This window comes from Schistocerca gregaria, chromosome X (genome assembly GCF_023897955.1).
Source record: "Schistocerca gregaria isolate iqSchGreg1 chromosome X, iqSchGreg1.2, whole genome shotgun sequence".
Classification (NCBI taxonomy): Eukaryota; Metazoa; Arthropoda; class Insecta; order Orthoptera; family Acrididae; genus Schistocerca; species Schistocerca gregaria.
This window is the reverse complement of record NC_064931.1, coordinates 660,156,586-660,171,423: the sequence shown is the minus strand read 5'-3', so window position 1 is coordinate 660,171,423 and position 14,838 is coordinate 660,156,586. Positions and strand designations below refer to the sequence as shown.

At 43.6% G+C, this 14,838-nt stretch overlaps 1 protein-coding gene across 1 annotated transcript in view; it reads left to right on the top strand.

Annotated features, from left to right (window-relative positions):
• LOC126298528 (uncharacterized) overlaps nucleotides 1-14,212 on the top strand; it is a 113,994-nt gene extending 99,782 nt beyond the window's left edge. The window contains exons 2-3 of the mRNA XM_049989888.1: nucleotides 5,974-6,317; nucleotides 13,257-14,212. Coding sequence (XP_049845845.1) covers nucleotides 5,982-6,317; nucleotides 13,257-13,493 — 573 coding nt within the window. The 5' untranslated portion in view covers nucleotides 5,974-5,981 and the 3' untranslated portion in view covers nucleotides 13,494-14,212. The remainder of the gene's footprint in view (nucleotides 1-5,973; nucleotides 6,318-13,256) is intronic.
• Nucleotides 14,213-14,838: the final 626 nt, after the last annotated feature.

The window sequence follows — 14,838 nt, the reverse complement described above, 5'->3', positions numbered from 1 at the left end:
ACAGCACTGTGTATATAAGTTGTTAAGTCCAGACATTATGACCACTGCCGACCGCGACATTGGATGCCGCCAGCTGATGTTGCGGGCACGTGACGAGGTAACAAAACCATGTTAGCGGCGCAGACATGGACGGGAGACCACCCTTGCGAAGATTCGAGCTGCAGATGAAGATATTCATTAAGATAAGCTACTTTGACAAAGGGCAGATTATTGTTACGCAGAGCCTGTGAACGAGTATCTCGAAAACGGCAAAGCTGGTCGAATGTGCACGTGCCACTGGCGTGAGCATCTACGGAAAGAGGAAGGACAGTGAAACTACCACTAGGTGTTGAATGGTTGGACGTCCATGACTCTTCACGGAACGTAGGGTTCGGGACTTTGTCTGCTTCGTAAAGTAGGATCGATGGTGATCTGTGGCATCTCTGCCGAAACAGAACAATGCTAGTGCACGCACAAGCACGATTCATCGTACACTGTTGAACATGGAGATCCGCAGCAGACCATCTGTACTCGTTCACATGTTGACCGAACATGGTCAATTAAGATTACAGTGGGTACAGGACCATAGGCATTCGACCGTCGATCAATGGAAACGTGTCGGCTCTTCGGATGAATCACGTTTTTACTACACTGGGTTGATGGTAGTCTCCACAAGTGCCTTCATCGAGATGAACGGTGGCTCGAAACGTGCAGCGCGCCACGGGGGCAGGCTGGTGGGAGCCGTATTATGCTACGGGAGACAATCTCCTGCTCTTGTATGGCACCTGTGGTCGTAATCGAAGACACCCTGACTGCTGCGAATCACCTGTATGCCTTCGTGCTTGATGTTTTCCCCGACGGCGATGTCTTCTTTCAACAATATAATCGTCAGTGTCTCGGAGTCAGAAAGGTGCTACAGTGGTCTGAGGAGCATTATAGCGAATTCACGTTTATGTCTCGGCGACCAAATTCGCCTGCTGTAAATCCTATGGAACTCACCTGGATCGCTATCGGGCGCAATCACTGCGTACGCAAATCAGGGGCCCGTTATTTACGCTATTTACTTGACTTGTGCGTGGAAATACAGGGTGATTAAAGTTAAACTTTCAAACCGCTGGAGAAATAACACCACTGGTCAGAATGACGTCAACTTGCAACGGAATATTATCGGAGAACGGGGAAAACGTATGGCATAAGAAAAATACAGTTACAAAATGTAGCTATACAAGGCGCTGTAAGTATCATAATTTAATAGTGGTCGACTACAAACTACAAATGAATCATACAACAATGCCTAAGGTGTACGTTTAACGTTAAACTGTACTAAGTGTGCGTGCGTGTAAAGATGTGATACTGTTAGTTGCGTAAGCCCATCAACCATGGCAAGGTCATATCACATCGGATGGGAAAAATCGGTTTTTAATTGTCGTGAGGCCAAAAACCGCATAAAAGCGTTAATCAAAAACAAATCGGATTATTAATTTCGTGTGACTCGCGAAAATACCTTTAGTATACTGTCCACTGTTTTCTGAAACAGGTTGAAATCGAGAAACAGCATGTTCCACAACTGATCGAAGTGTTTCCGGGGTCACGTTCAGAATGTGTTAGGCAATGCGTGCCTTCAAATGCAACTAAGTTAGCAATCGGGATGCTGAACACACAATCTTTCAGATAGGCCCACAGCCAGCAGTCACACGGATTAAGATCAGATGATTGGGACGACCAGGCTGTAGGGAAATGGCGGCTGATAATTCTAGCATTTCCGAATTGGCGCTTTAGCAGCTGATTAACTGGGTTGCAATGTGCGGAGGTGCGCCATCTTACATAAAAATGATCCCATCCACACATGCACGCTGTTGTAGAGCTGGAGTGATGTGGATGCGCAAAAGACACTCATACCGCTTACCAGTGACGGTACAGGTAACAGGACCGGAAGCACCTCTCTCTTCGAAAACGTGTGGCCCTATGATAAATGATGCCGTAAACTCGCAACACACAGTGACACTTCCAGGATGAAGTGGTACTGGTAGATTTGCTCATATGGTTCTAAGGACTATGGGACTTAACATCTGAGGTCGTCAGTCCCCTAGACTTAGAACTACTTAAACCTAAGGACAAGACGCACATCGATGGCCGAGGCAGGATTCGAACCTGGACCGTAGCAGCAAGGCTGTTGCGGACTGAAGCGCCTAGAACCGCTCTTCCACAGCGGCCGGCCCGTGTGGATTTTCCGTTGCCCATATTCGACAGTTCTGTGTATTGACATGTCCTGTCATATGGGAGTGGGCTTCGTCTGTCCACAAAATTTCCACGGCCAACCATTGTCCACTTCCATGAAAGCAAGAAATTCTAAAGCAAAGGTCTCTCTTGCTGGCAGGTCAACAGGAAGCCACTCGTGCACATGGGTAATTTTGAATGGATGACAAAGGAGGATGTTTAGTTGCATTTTACGCACTATGCTCACAGGTACGTCCAATGTTCGGGCAGTTCTCCGTGCACTACGCGTTTGCACACCACACCACTACTCTTCTCCTCCTGCATTGCTGTGGTCACTGCTTCCACTGACGTCGAATCAATTCGTTTCCTCCCTCTACCAAGTTGCGCACCAACCTGTGTTTCTTAATTTCCGAATCATTTTCTTTCTGTGAGCGAGTGGTTGTATATAATTGTTAAATATGGAGCCATTTTATCAGCATACTCTGAGAGGAACCTCACTGGTATACAATCTGGGCCGGAGGTCTTGCCGTTATTACGTGATTTAAGATGCTTAGTTACTCCGAGGATATCTACTTCTATGTTTCTCACCTTGGCAGTTGTTCTTGATTGGAATTGAGGAATATTTACTTCCTCTTCTATGGTGAAGTAGTTTCGGAAAACCGTGTTTAATAAGTCTGCTTTATTTGCACTGTCACCAGTGACTTCACCGTTGTTATCGCGCAGTGAAGGTATTGATTGCGTCTTGCCACTAGTGTGATTTATGCGTGACAAGAATCTCTTTGGGTTTTTTGCCAGATTTCGAGACAGAATTTCGTTGTGGAGATGATTAAAAGCACCTCTCATTGAAGTGCGCGCCATATTTCGAACTTCTGTAAAACTTTGCCAATCCTGGGGATTTTGTGTCCTTTTAAATTTTGCATGCTTTTTCACTGCTTCTGCAACAGCGATCTGACCCGTTTTGTGTACCATGGGGATCAGTATCATCACTTATTAATTTATGTGGTATGTGTGTCTCAACTGCTGTCGATACTATCTCTTTGAAAATATTCCATAACTTTCCTACACTTACATGATCAGATCGGAAGGAGTGAAGACTGTCTCTTAAAAAGGCGTTAAGAGCATTTTTATCAGCTTTTTTTAAATAGATAAACTTTGCATTTCTTTTTGATGGTTGTAGGTGTTACGGTATTCAGCCTACCAGCAACTGCCTTGTGGTCGCTAATCCATGTATTCGTCACAATACTACCTATTTGTCCAGAATTGTTTGTTGCTAAAAGGTCAAGTATGCTTTCGCAACCATTTACGCTTTGAGTGGGCTCATGAACGAATTGTTCAAAATTTTCTGAGAAAGCATTCAGTACAATTTCGGATGACTTTATGCCTGTCGCCGGCTTTAAACGTATAATTTTTCCAGCATATCGAGGGTAGATTAGTCACCACCGACTATAATGGTATGAGCGGGGTACTTATTTGAAATGAGACTCAAGTTTTCTTTGGACTGTTCAGCAACTATATCTTCTCAGTCGGGGGTCGGTAAAACGATCCAATTAATAATTTAGTCAGATTGTCAGGTATAACCTCTATCCATACTATTTCACAACTTCAGTTTCACTTCAAGGCAAACTACTTCTGACAGCAATAAATACTCCACCACCAACTGTATTTAATCTATCCTTTCTGAAGACTGTTGGATCGTTTGAAAAAATTTCGGCTGAACTTATTTCCGGCTTTAGCCAGCTCTCTGTACGTACAACTATTTGAGCTTCAGTGCTTTCTCCAGACCCACTGCAGTCATCGGACCAACGCCTTTTTTCGAACCCTGTAGTGTCCGGAACTTCTGTGCACAGTCATCATTGTAATACAGCTTTACAAGCAGAGCGCGATCCTGTTTTGAGACAGTCATGGCGAACGTCGCAGACGCGAAAGGAGGAAAAGCCGTTTACCCCGGCGCTTTTATACCAACTTCAATGGATCGTGGGCATGACAGGCGTTTTCATTTGCGTATTCTGACACATACAGCACCATCTATTGATCAATTTTTGCACTTATTTTTCTTCTTCCATACGTTTTCCCACTTCTCCGTATAACGGTACTTTGCGGGCAGGCGTGTCAATTAGCATCATATTAATTAAAATCGGGGATAGGCTTTATTTTGGAAAAATTAAAAAGGGGAAAGTAATACGAAACTTTAATAACTGCACAGTATTACTATGAAGCAATATAATGAAAAGTAATAAAAAGCAAAGTAGCAAAGACGAAGCGGGACAGAAAGATACAGGGGCGCGTTTGTTTTTTAATACATATAAAAGAACATGTAAAACATTGTTGAGCGCTCTACCTTCAGTTATCGCGATCGAGCTAGTCGACGAAAAAGTGGAACGCGACTGCGAAATTCGTTAAGGAGATTACTCTTCAAGCACCTTTAAATTGCATCACGTGTGACGAAGTGATCGGAAACGTTTATTGTTGGGTGAAGTGAAAATGATTCCGACAAATAATTCAAACTTTGTGTTAGCTGGGAAAAATACTCTTGGGAAACTATTACGTTTGTGGAACCCACGAAAGTTGTACACAACGGAAAGCTATAGTTTACGTAATTCTGCATTTTATAAAATTTTGAAACGCGTGTGCGCGGAACATTAAGAGAATCTTATCCTTGGACGGTTGCGGGGGTAACTCATACAAACAACGCGCCAGCATAAAAATAGTTCGCTTCTTAACCACCAGATATTTATTAACGGGGACCTAAAATACTAAAAACAGTGCATACAGTTTCGAGAGCGAAGAATAGACATTAGAGTGCCGAATTGAGAGCCTGGGTTGTCCCGATGTTTAGACATTGACACGAGTTATTCAGAACACGATATCGACCATTTTAATGCTGAAAAGGATAGGATCACCACCCCCAATCCCGATTCATATTTAGTTAGTGAAAAGAAATGTGTTAATAAACAAACTACATTTCGATTTTATCCACGATTTTGGCTTCATTACGTAGTCTTGACTACTTGATAAACATCATCTGTGGAAGTTGTATACAACGTATCGTCATAATATTTAGCCAACCAATATTGTGGGACACCAAAAAATGTAAATGCACGAAATTTTTCTTACAGCGGATGTATGTGTGAGTGCGACGAACTATATTGAGAAACTGAACGTCCATTACGTACTTGCATTTTTATCTGCGAAAATGGTCCTTGTCGGTACATCAGCATAGAGTTCGAATAGAATCGTTAGAACATTGCAAATCATTCAGATTAATCGAACATCAAAATACGCATAATGCTGGTATCACCAGGATGAGTTCTTTGTCCTCACCACCGTGGCAGTAATTAAGAGTCAGCCGGGAATAACATTTAAATCAATTGACGACCATTGAGCTAGCGTCACGAATTTTTAAACGTTCACTGCCATGTATGAAGGCGAGTGACACCACGAGTGCTAACGTCGATCGAGGGGTGTCGTCGTGATCGTATTGAATGACATTGAGCGGTCACATCCGATAACACACCATTGCGACTTGATGTCTTTCTGACCAGTGGTGTTATTCCTACAGCGTTTAATTATAATCACCCTGTATAATGCGACATACTTCCATAAACCTACCAACAAACGGTAGGATCACTGATACAGAGAATCAGGGATGTATTTCGTTCCAAAGACGGACAAACAAGCTAACAAGTAGGTCATACTGTTTTGGCTCATCAGTGTACATATTTGCATTGCTAAAATGTCGCGAGTGCGTCAACATCTGTTTATGGTTTGTGCCCGCAGGATTGCCGATGGGAGAGGCGGAACCGGGCAGTAACGCGGCTGAAGGATCCGCGGCGGACGGCGACAGCGCCGGCAGCAGCGGCGAAGGGAGCGTCGGCGGTAGCAGCGGGGGCGGCGGGGGCGAGCAGCCGATGGACCTGAGCGTGGGCGGCGCGCGGCGGCGCTGCGGCCGGGAGGTGCCGGCGCTGATCCCGTTGGCGCTGGTGCGGCGCGTACAGCGCCAGCAGAGGCAGCTGGCCGCCGCCGCCGGCGACCCGCGCGCGCTGCTCTACACCCAGCTGTTGCACCACTTCCACGCGCAGGAAATGCTGCGCAGGCAGTTCGCCCTCCAGGCAGCGCGAATGGTTAGTTCGAGCTTCCTTTGGCCATCACGTAACTTATTCCCCGTTTACAGAAGAATCAAACACCTATCGCACAAAACAATAATCTGCAACTGAAATACTGTCCAATACAATTAAATGATCTCCTTTCAAAACTCCGTAATTGTCTCCCATTACGATCTACGAGTTTGAAATTTGGCTCTACGTTCCTATAACCCTCATCTGCAACGGTGGAAAACCGTAGCGCCCTGCTACTTCACCCTAGGCTCTGCAACGCTTCAAACACAAAGGTGTCGAAACATCCGAAAAAAGGCCAACGCTCAGAATTCCGTGTGAAACGTAAGATGGGTTAATGATGATACATCGGCACCAAATATCACAACTCTGCCCACTCTGGACGTTTCGCACGATGGGAAAGTCGTCACACACCCTCTTACCCACATTTCACCCCTTCTTGTGACGCCTTCACGGAGGAGGTCAGAACCACGACGACCAGCAGTAAAATCGCGCCGTTTTATTATAGGTGCCGAGGAAAGCATTTCAGACATTGCCGCTCACAATCAACAGTAAAAGGTCTCAAAATGGCATAAAGGGCGTCCGTCAGTGAACCACCGCTTTCCTTGGGGGTGCCCATTCCCACACTTTTGCCATCGAAAAAGACAGTTCGCAGTGAAACGAGCAACGGGATGACGTTCGTGGCAATCTCGATCACTGCTGACAACCTCCGGACGATTCAACCCTTCCCTAAGAACATCGTGAGCCACCAGTCCCAATGAACGTGTTAGCACCTCTTTGGAGCGCAGTGGGACCTTAACTTTTTCCCTGGTGTATAGGATGGAACCACTGCGGACCATTGACATCGATTCAAGGAAATTTCAACGTGATCCGAAGTAGCAAAGAGTGCTTATGTTTTCAGTCTTCCTGTTCTATGCCCTCCTGTGACCTGATGGCGGAGGGGTGAGACATTGGCACGTGCATGAATAAAGTGGCGAAAGGTCCCTCTAACACCATCAACTTTGGCAGCACCCATGGTGCCAGCAATCTGTACAGAATCAGCCTGTGACTGAGTCCTAAGCGATCGCAGAAAGGCAAGCCCTTCACCCCCCCCCCCCCCCTCCCCCAATTCGGTATGACTACTAGCGGGCGCCAGAGCAGCAGCGCAGCCTCCGTATATATATATATATATATATATATATATATATATATATATATATATATTACTTAAATTTTCTGTAGTCCTTGATCAGTTGGTTGACATAGAAGACGCGACTAGACTAAGCGTCTGTAGAATGGCATAATTTACAAGTCACAAATCTTGCAGTGACGAATTAATCTCTGGTAATCTTGAATGTCGAATCCGGTGAATCCTGTGAATTTGAAGACTAATTTGGAACGGAGCTACAAAGACTTGATGGCAGCAATGACAGCTGCAGACGATGCACCGACGTTGGCTGACCACTGAGCGTGGCTACGAACTGTAGACACTAGACTGGCGCAATCGCACTACTCTCCTGCTGCACATGAAGTGGCCTAGCGGCACCTCGCGGCGAGCATATGTAGTGCGACTGGCTGTGTTCTCTTTGGCTAACACAGCCGTTCTTCTGTTCCGTTTATCGAGAGAATCGCATCCGGCGGATCGATTTCTCAGGCGGTGGTGTGGTCGTATGACAGATATCACAAGTGGGGTTTCTGGCGCACGCCGTCCTTAGAGAATGGCTGAACTATCCAGAGGGTGTCAGCAGTGCCAAAGGTTGTCACGAACATCGTTATGTTGCTAAATGCACTGCGAAACACACATTCAACATTGTGTCGCTCCGAGATTCTGCCGTGGTTAAGTATTCAGTCTACAGATCCAGAAGTCCGTTGTTAAGTCCTTAGTTGGTAATTTTTTCTGTTGCTTGTCGCTTCTTTTTACTCCAGAGATGATTATTTAATGTGAAAAAACCTGCCAAGTGCAAGTAGGACCCGCGCAATTAGAGTTCCGTAGTTATTTAGTTATGCGTATAGATATTCGTCTACAGGTTCTGATGAGTGTTTGCGGGTGTCAAAATATGCGACATAAATCTTTTGATTGCATTGACTTAGAAGCTTCAATTTTTTACACCGCCAAGGGGCCGCAAACCCCGGTATTAAATACAATTTCAACTTAAAAACTCTACCCCTTACTGAGAAAAGGGGGTCTTAACCGACGGACAGACAGATGGACAAGGTGATAATGTAAGGGTTCCGTTTCTGGCGATTAAGGCACGGAACCCTAAAAACGGTTATGAGTCTAGTTTAAGCTATAGATTCCCCAATTGGTAAGTCGGTTTAAAGGACGGAACGCCTAGCGAATGACTGTGGCGTTTAACCCTTTGGTTGAGGACAGTTTTACATTAGAGGTGCCTTGCTGAAGCGACAGTCGCCTCTGTGGCGCTGTATTCAAACAGGACATGGTCGTACAGTAGATACTTGTATAGTCACAGTTAAGACACTGTGCGAGACGTATGAGGATCCATTTCATCTCACGTAAAGATCCCAGGTGAATTCTTTCACTACCAGACTAAACGGTGCCCTGCAGACAGGTGGGACATATCATCAGTCTGGTTTTCACGTACTCTTATACTGTCATCAATATACTGTATCATAGTCAGAAATTCAGAAGCCTTTCATCCATGCTTCAGTAACCCAATGGTAAAGTCTTTGTGCCACTGCCAATCTGAGATCGGTGACCTATTATTTAAGTGTGCTTGGCAGTGGTCCTTGTACTCCTTAGCATGGAGCTGATCCTGAGTGACATGAGGTGGTTGTTGTTGTTCACAATTATTGAATATTCTTGTATATAGCTGGATATGGAGTTGTTTATCACCTCAGTTGATATGGAGACATTTGGATACATATTACACTTAATTATGGATTTCACCTCATAGTATGCAATTTTGAATGCATTAATAAATTTAGTCTCAAAATGTGAGTGCGCCGATGACCTTGACGTTTAACCCCCTAATCCTACCACCAATTCATCTTCATTTGAGGCTGTTGCGTGTTTGCGTAGAAATTAACGTAAGTAACTAATGGATTTTGCCTGCAAATGATTCTAACATTCCCAGGCTATCTAGCTGTATCACTGTGAGCGTTGAGAGAAACACCTACCCCACCTCCTGGCCCGAAACACGGAAACAAATGATAAAGCATACCACCTCATGATACTTCCTGGCAGTTCAAAACTCTTTGCTGGACCGGGAATCAAACCTGGGACCTTTGCCTATCGCAGGAAAGTGCTCAGTCAACTGAAGTATCCAAGCACGACTCACGATTCCCCCCCCCCCCCCCCCCTCACAATTTTACTTAAGCCAGCACCTCATCTCCTACCTTCCAAACTTCACAGAAGTTCTCCCACATACCTCGAGGGACTGGTGCAAAGGATATTGCTGAGACATATCTTAGTCACAGCCTACTTTCGAGGGCTCAGTCAGTAGAACGCTTGCCCGTATAAACCAAAGGTCCCAGTATGACGAACAATTTTTATCTGCTAGCATGTTTTAAATCGGTGGCATTTTCGATACATCATGACTGTGAGAGCAGTCAAAAACGTTACTGAAATAGTCACTTCCTGCTGACGATAGCCGACCGGTGTGACCGAGCGGTTCTAGGCGCTTCAGTCTGGAACCGCGCAACCCCTACGGTCGCAGGTTCGAATCCTGCCACGGGCTTGGATGTATGTGATGTCCTTAGGTTAGTTAGGTTTAAGTAGTTCTAAGTCTAGGGCACAGATGACCTCAAATGTTAAATCCCATAGTGCTCAGAGCCATTTGAACCATTTTGCTGACGATAGTTGTTGATAAATCTAAGGAATAAAATCTGGAAAAAGTTTATGCGACCAGAAACTACGGAACCACACGATCTTCCTTACTGGTGCTTTAAGTTTTACATGTATGAAATCTGAAAATTTATATTCAACTACCAAGCAGTCCAACAGAATTTTTTTTTTTTTTTGTCACTACAACGGACTCTATGCAGAACATAATCCATGATGTGGCTAGGTGCAGATAGACAACTATCCGTGCTACGGCCACATAGGAGAGAAGCAGAGAGCGAAATATTGAGAGATTGCACGTTATCTCCAAAGTCACTTCATGGTATTTATTTGTTAAACCTATAAGGGGAGTCATGTCTTTCTTCAATCTGAAGTAAATAGAACTGTAAATACAATAGTAAAGAGAATATCGATATGGCTTAAGACACGTGTCGCGATGCGCTCGAAGTTGTCTTACTGCGCCATGCTTAATGTGATGTGTGTCTGTATATCTTTTGTGCAGAGGTATTCTAAATTAGTTACCTAAAAGTAATAGCAAATAGTTTTGAAACCACCGACTGATTATTCGCCGGGAGATCTGCAAACGTCATGCTGTGTTCTCAAGTTTGTCCTATACCTCACGATGTCGCTCCATTTGCTCGTTATGCGTTCACGGTGCACGACTGTAGTAACAATGGAGACGTGTAACGGAGCGGACGTGCAAAGTGTTGCTTTCGGTACTATGAAACACAACCACGAATTGTTGTAAGAAGACGCTTCAGAATGGATTATCACAAGACTCCGTCTCATGCAGAGACTGCAAAAACACAGGATCATCGGTTTGTGGAAACAGGCTGTTTAACACTGAGAGGAAGATCAAGATCACCCATGGGTTACAGGCCACGTTGTGGAAGTCTTCATGGTGACGTATGGATGCAGTCTACGGGAGTCCACAAGAAGAGTTTGGAGCTGAAACATTTGTAAACAGAAATTTTATTTTTTGTCAGTTTCAGGACTGAGAATAGAGTATTTCAAGTAAGTAAATCTCCTGAGTTATTTAATGCTACTTTCAGGTATGTAATTTATCACCACCCTGTATATAGTTTACCAAATACGTCACATTAGCACTCCAGGTATTCATTTCATTTAGTTATTTTCACGTTATTCAGGAGTGATTTAGAAGGCGACAAAAGCGCATCTGGCAACGTAATCTGAGTGACACATTGTCTACAGCGTGAACTAAATAATATCTAAGTAACGATCACTTTTACTTATAAGTTAATATAAAATTTAAACTAGTATGCAAGAAAGCGTTTAACACGTTTTAATACACATACCATTTAAAATGAATGACAAATGTGTTCTTTATAAACCAAATTTGTCAGAAACATGAAAACTGAAATTAAATTCATAAGATCTAGAAACATAATTTCTTTCACTGACGCAATATACCATGAAGCAATTCGCCTGCGATTAATTTAGCTTGCTTAAACTCGCAAACTATTCAGTCTACAAATGGGAACTGGTATCTCTTTGTTACGGAAGAAATGCACTACGTTTTCATTTTAGGTTTCTTCACGGCAACAGATTATTAAGACGATATACGGACAGTTCACGAAAACGTAGTTACTGACGACTTTACCGAATTTTCGACTCTTGGGAAACAATTTTTTGTTATTTAAGTGAACACATTATGCGAATGGCTTCCTAAGAATAAGTTACAAATTCATCTACTCCAGACAGGAACACAGTCGGAGTTTTGTAACGCGAGATTATTTCACTGAAATGTGACTCACAATCCCGCATGTCAAGCAATCGACTCTCTAGTGTCCTTATGACAAGACAGTTGGCTAGGTTTCTAAAATACCTGTTAAGTTATATTAGAACAAATAAGCCCTGGGTCACAAATATTAAGTCAAAATTGACCAGGTTTCGACGCTACATGAGCGTCGTCTACAGAATTAAACTAATATAATAGGTTTTGTTGCAACCCGTGTTCACTCAGGTACGAGCAGCCCTTAGCGGCTAGCCATCTTATCTTATTTACAAGTTTTCATGACGTCGCCTTTCCGGCTTAGATTTTTTAGAATGTGACTTGTAAGTACTGCATCTCTTTCCAGTCAGCACACACTTTAGTTTATTAATGTCCTATAACTATTATGTTTTAGAACAGTTAGTTTAATTCTGAAGACAACGCTCATAGTAGCGTCGAAACCTGGTCAATTTTGACTTAATATTTGTGACCGAGGGTGTGGTGTGCGTACTGTAAGACCTTCGGTACACACAGCATCAGCTTGACTTGTCGCTCTAGCGAAGTAGGCGAGTGTCAGCAATATGTCTCGTGGTCTTATCGTGGCGTGTTTATCTTCTGCCATTAGGTCAGACGATAGAAATGCCACTTGCACGCTTTGAGTAGAAGATTGACGGTGACTCACTTTAAACAAAACTTGATTAATTTTCACACCCATTTATTAAAATAATAACAAGCATAAAAATAACTTGGTTCCGGATGCTATTTACAATTGACAATCTGAAGTTCCTTTGGTCTTGGTACATTAATCTTATTCTCACATATCTCTGATACTTGACAAAGTGTATACATTTCTCTTCATGGCTATGTACAGGAATATGAGGATCTTATTAGGCGCAGGCTGAAACTTGACTACAGACTAATGCAGACTGATTAATCGGAGCTCTGTACACTCGTTATAATACCTCGCGCGTTGAGGTATCACTGCACGAGTGCTGGTATCGTAGAACCTTTTCTCCTCGAGGATCACAATCTCATTGGCTACAATACATATTAATACGCGGATAGGCGGAAGCAGAATTTGGTCCATCTCTAAGACAGCGCCATCTCGTAGTGCGGAGACGGACGAGCGCTGCGCCTGCGCTGTTGTGCTTAGCGGGGCACGCTCCAGTGGGAAAGTTGTGTATGTGCTGACTATGTACACAACAGAGGGCTTATTTGTTCTAATATAATTCTGACACGGTCACTGAACATTAGCAGCTATGATCTAAGTTTGACCTGTTAAGATTTCGAAACCACGCATCTGTTCGTAACATGGTCCGTTCATAACAGCACTGGCTCCGTCCACTACACAGTTGCAGTGCGACAGCGGCATGAATTTCGCTCCAGTGAACCCGTCTTGAGCAACGGCAAGCAGCTGAAGACAGGTTGTTAACAGTTGCAGACGGCGCAGGAGCCATCGAGCGCGATTCACGGAGGAGCAGATGCGGCGATGGCACCCGATGCGGCGGACAAGTGCGCCGCGGAGTCAGAGGCGCGCCGGCGAAGGCGGCCGCTTACGGGGAAGCACGTGCGCCAGGGAACAGGCGCCAGTCCCGCTACGCTGCTCACTCTGCGCAGGAAGATAGAGGCTCGCCAGCGGCGACACGCGCTGCCCGCTGCCAGCGTGCTCTGACGGGGAACCGCGTGCGCCAGGCCATTGGCGCCAGCCGGCCAAAGCTGCATTGGACGTCGAAGTTCACCAGTGGTGGCGCCTGCCCTGCCGCCACTGCCTGAGTGTCAGCGTCGCAGTTACGCTTCAGACTGTCATTGTGCAGAACTATTTTTCAATTTACTTTATATGTGTACGTATATTTATTTATTTATTCCAGTGAAACTGCAGGTGACTGTAATTTATGTTGTAACGTATAAGTGTGTGAGCGACTTTAACGTGTACCGGTACTGCATTCTTGTCATTTTCTGCAATGTCTGTTATGTACATCTCTTAAAACGCACGTTGTCAAACCAGAGACTACATTTACATTTTTACAAAATAATAAAAGCTAGATAATATTTATACATGTCGAATCAGTACCTGTACGATGCAAACTTCAGTATTTTATTACTTATCTACATACAACATTTCTGTGGTTATCTTTCAAAGCGCTTATGACTCATTCAGAGACTGCAAAAAATTTTCTATAAAATAATAAAAATGATGAAATTCTTGTACGTTTGTCCTCTCACAAAAATTTTCCTGTAAAATGAATCAGCAGACATCATTTTATTTCACAATTCAGCACCACATAACGAGCAGTCTCCACTATGCCAGTATTTTTTAAGAGACTAATTATTTTATCAAAAATCTATTAATAAGGAGCGTAAAGATGTTTAAATATAAAAGTTTAAATTTGATGACGAACCTTAATCAATTTTTTTAAAACTACTGTAACTTTTTACTACGTACCTGCCATTCCAACTAGATGGTATTCTACTAGTTGACATCTGAATGTACTTGAGGAGAAAGGGCAGATGGTTTAAAGTCCTATGAATTCCTTGGGTCATTAGTAAGAGGGCTGATTTAAGAACATTTCTTCGCACAAGTACCTTAACATTTGGTGTCCCCCCTACCCACCCTTTTACCTCATACACTTTCACTATATCAATTTTCGCTGGATTAGATTAGATTAGTTTTTCGTTCCATAGATCTGTGCTTTACTTTTGTGATAGGTGAGATGAAACTAGTTTTGGCTGCTACAATTCATTCAGACTTGGATGTTGGGTAAATAGTTGAGGAGATAATGAATTTTTCAAAGTACACACAGGTGGGTGAATTTTTAAAGTCCGAAGCATGTTGACTGTTGCATGTAAGGCATTTAAGGCAGTGATAGAAAATAAGTTTAGATTTTTGAAAATCTGTCTACACAACAAAGGCAACAAATAAACGTATGAGTGATATAATGTAAAATGAAGCTGGAAGATTAAGATATGTGCTTGAAAATTACCAAATGTCAATTGCCATGTGCATAGATATTAAAAAA